Source organism: Perkinsus marinus (genome assembly GCF_000006405.1).
Source record: "Perkinsus marinus ATCC 50983 genomic scaffold scf_1104296941672, whole genome shotgun sequence".
NCBI classification, from domain to species: domain Eukaryota; phylum Perkinsozoa; order Perkinsida; family Perkinsidae; genus Perkinsus; species Perkinsus marinus.
The window spans coordinates 1-1435 of record NW_003212425.1 but is presented as its reverse complement, the minus strand read 5'-3'; the positions used below and the strand labels follow the sequence as shown (position 1 = coordinate 1435).

The 1435-nt window shown below is 42.7% G+C and overlaps 1 protein-coding gene across 1 annotated transcript; it reads right to left on the bottom strand.

Annotated features, from left to right (window-relative positions):
- Positions 1-16: 16 nt before the first annotated feature.
- Pmar_PMAR028346 (hypothetical protein) lies at positions 17-1367 on the bottom strand (the record flags this gene model as incomplete). The annotated part of the gene is made up of 7 exons (XM_002781730.1): positions 17-334; positions 374-464; positions 511-606; positions 653-746; positions 829-918; positions 1126-1223; positions 1273-1367. Coding segments are annotated over 7 exons (882 nt in total), but the record flags the coding sequence as incomplete, so codon positions are not given.
- Between the last annotated feature and the right edge of the window lie 68 nt (positions 1368-1435).

Genomic DNA, 1435 nt, shown 5'->3' with positions numbered 1-1435 from the left:
GTAGAGATAAGGACAGTTAGGTGTGATAGAGTAGGAAGCTGTCTATCGAATACACGTACAGTAGTATAGGTAGTAGCGTGAATATGACATTATAGCCTTGCTTCAATATAGGGTCATAGAGGCTAGTACCAGAGAACTGTGATACCAAGCCTAGTAGGAAGGCTGGTAGGGAGAAGGCTACGTTCTTGAAGACAGTATAATAGATAAAGGTAGAGTTCTTGCGGATGCTCTCTCGTCCATGTAGGAAGAGTAGTCGGCGTAGACAATGGAATTGTGGTATAGCATAGTCCGCTGACCTTGCTGCTTGGGCTCCCTCTTTACCATTGATACCAACCTAATGAGGCATTGTAGTAGGATGGTTACTGTGCATTACCCCAACATCAGCTGATACTATCATACCAACATCATTGGCACCATCCCCTATGGCCAACATCGTATTAGATGGAAGATAGCTACCACTCCACCTATAAGGGTAGTATCACACCTGCTATTAGAATGATGTATTATAACTTCACAATCTGGGCCTTCTGTTTGGGTGATACTCGACAAGCAATAATAGTTATACAATGGCTGAGGGCAAACTTGAAGAACTTCTTACGAAGGTCTCTGATCATAATGACCATCGATAGTGGTAGTAGTATAGTGATAAGACCTATCCTTAAGTACGACAGCCAGACTATCTCCTGATATTGTTATGGCTACTGCTGTAATCCATGATGATGGAGTAGGAGTAAGGCTGTCCTTGACTCTTTCTTTACATTCATCATCAGTATTACCCTCTTCTACCCTGGGTTGGTGCTGCTGTTCTATACCAGATGTAGCCTGAGCCACATAGATCGATGGATGATTCTAGTGCCAGAGGTATTCTTACTACTACACCTCCATCTTCCTCTTCATTCCTACTGCCACCCTGGATAGCTGCCTGTGCTGAGGGTAGATTGGTAATATCAATCGATAACGACGACGACATGGAGAGCAAGCCTTGTTTAGCTAGTTTGATCTCTGCTGCATCGTCCCACTCAAGTGTTGCCAAGCTTGATCTATAGTAATATACCCTCCAATGAGCAGTCCTACCTCACTAACCCTACCTATTTTTATGACCAGGCAATGGACCTGTCGCTAGACTCTGTGCTAGGGCATCCAATGCTGTATGTATACTATGTGGATTAGTAGAAGTAATCACTTCATTGAGTACTGTAGGATAGAGTAGTTTACTACTATACCTATTGTGTTTTAGTCTTCCTCTTTAAAACAGAGATACATATAAAGTACGCTATATTGATGGCTGTCTCTATCTTATCTCCAGTGAGCACCCATACCTTGATACCAGCTTGGTGTAGATCTGCTATAGTCTCTGGTACATTGTCCTATTAAGAAGGATATAGTAGCCTTACTGTAGTAAGCCACCACCTCACCTGTAGTTTATCCTCTATAC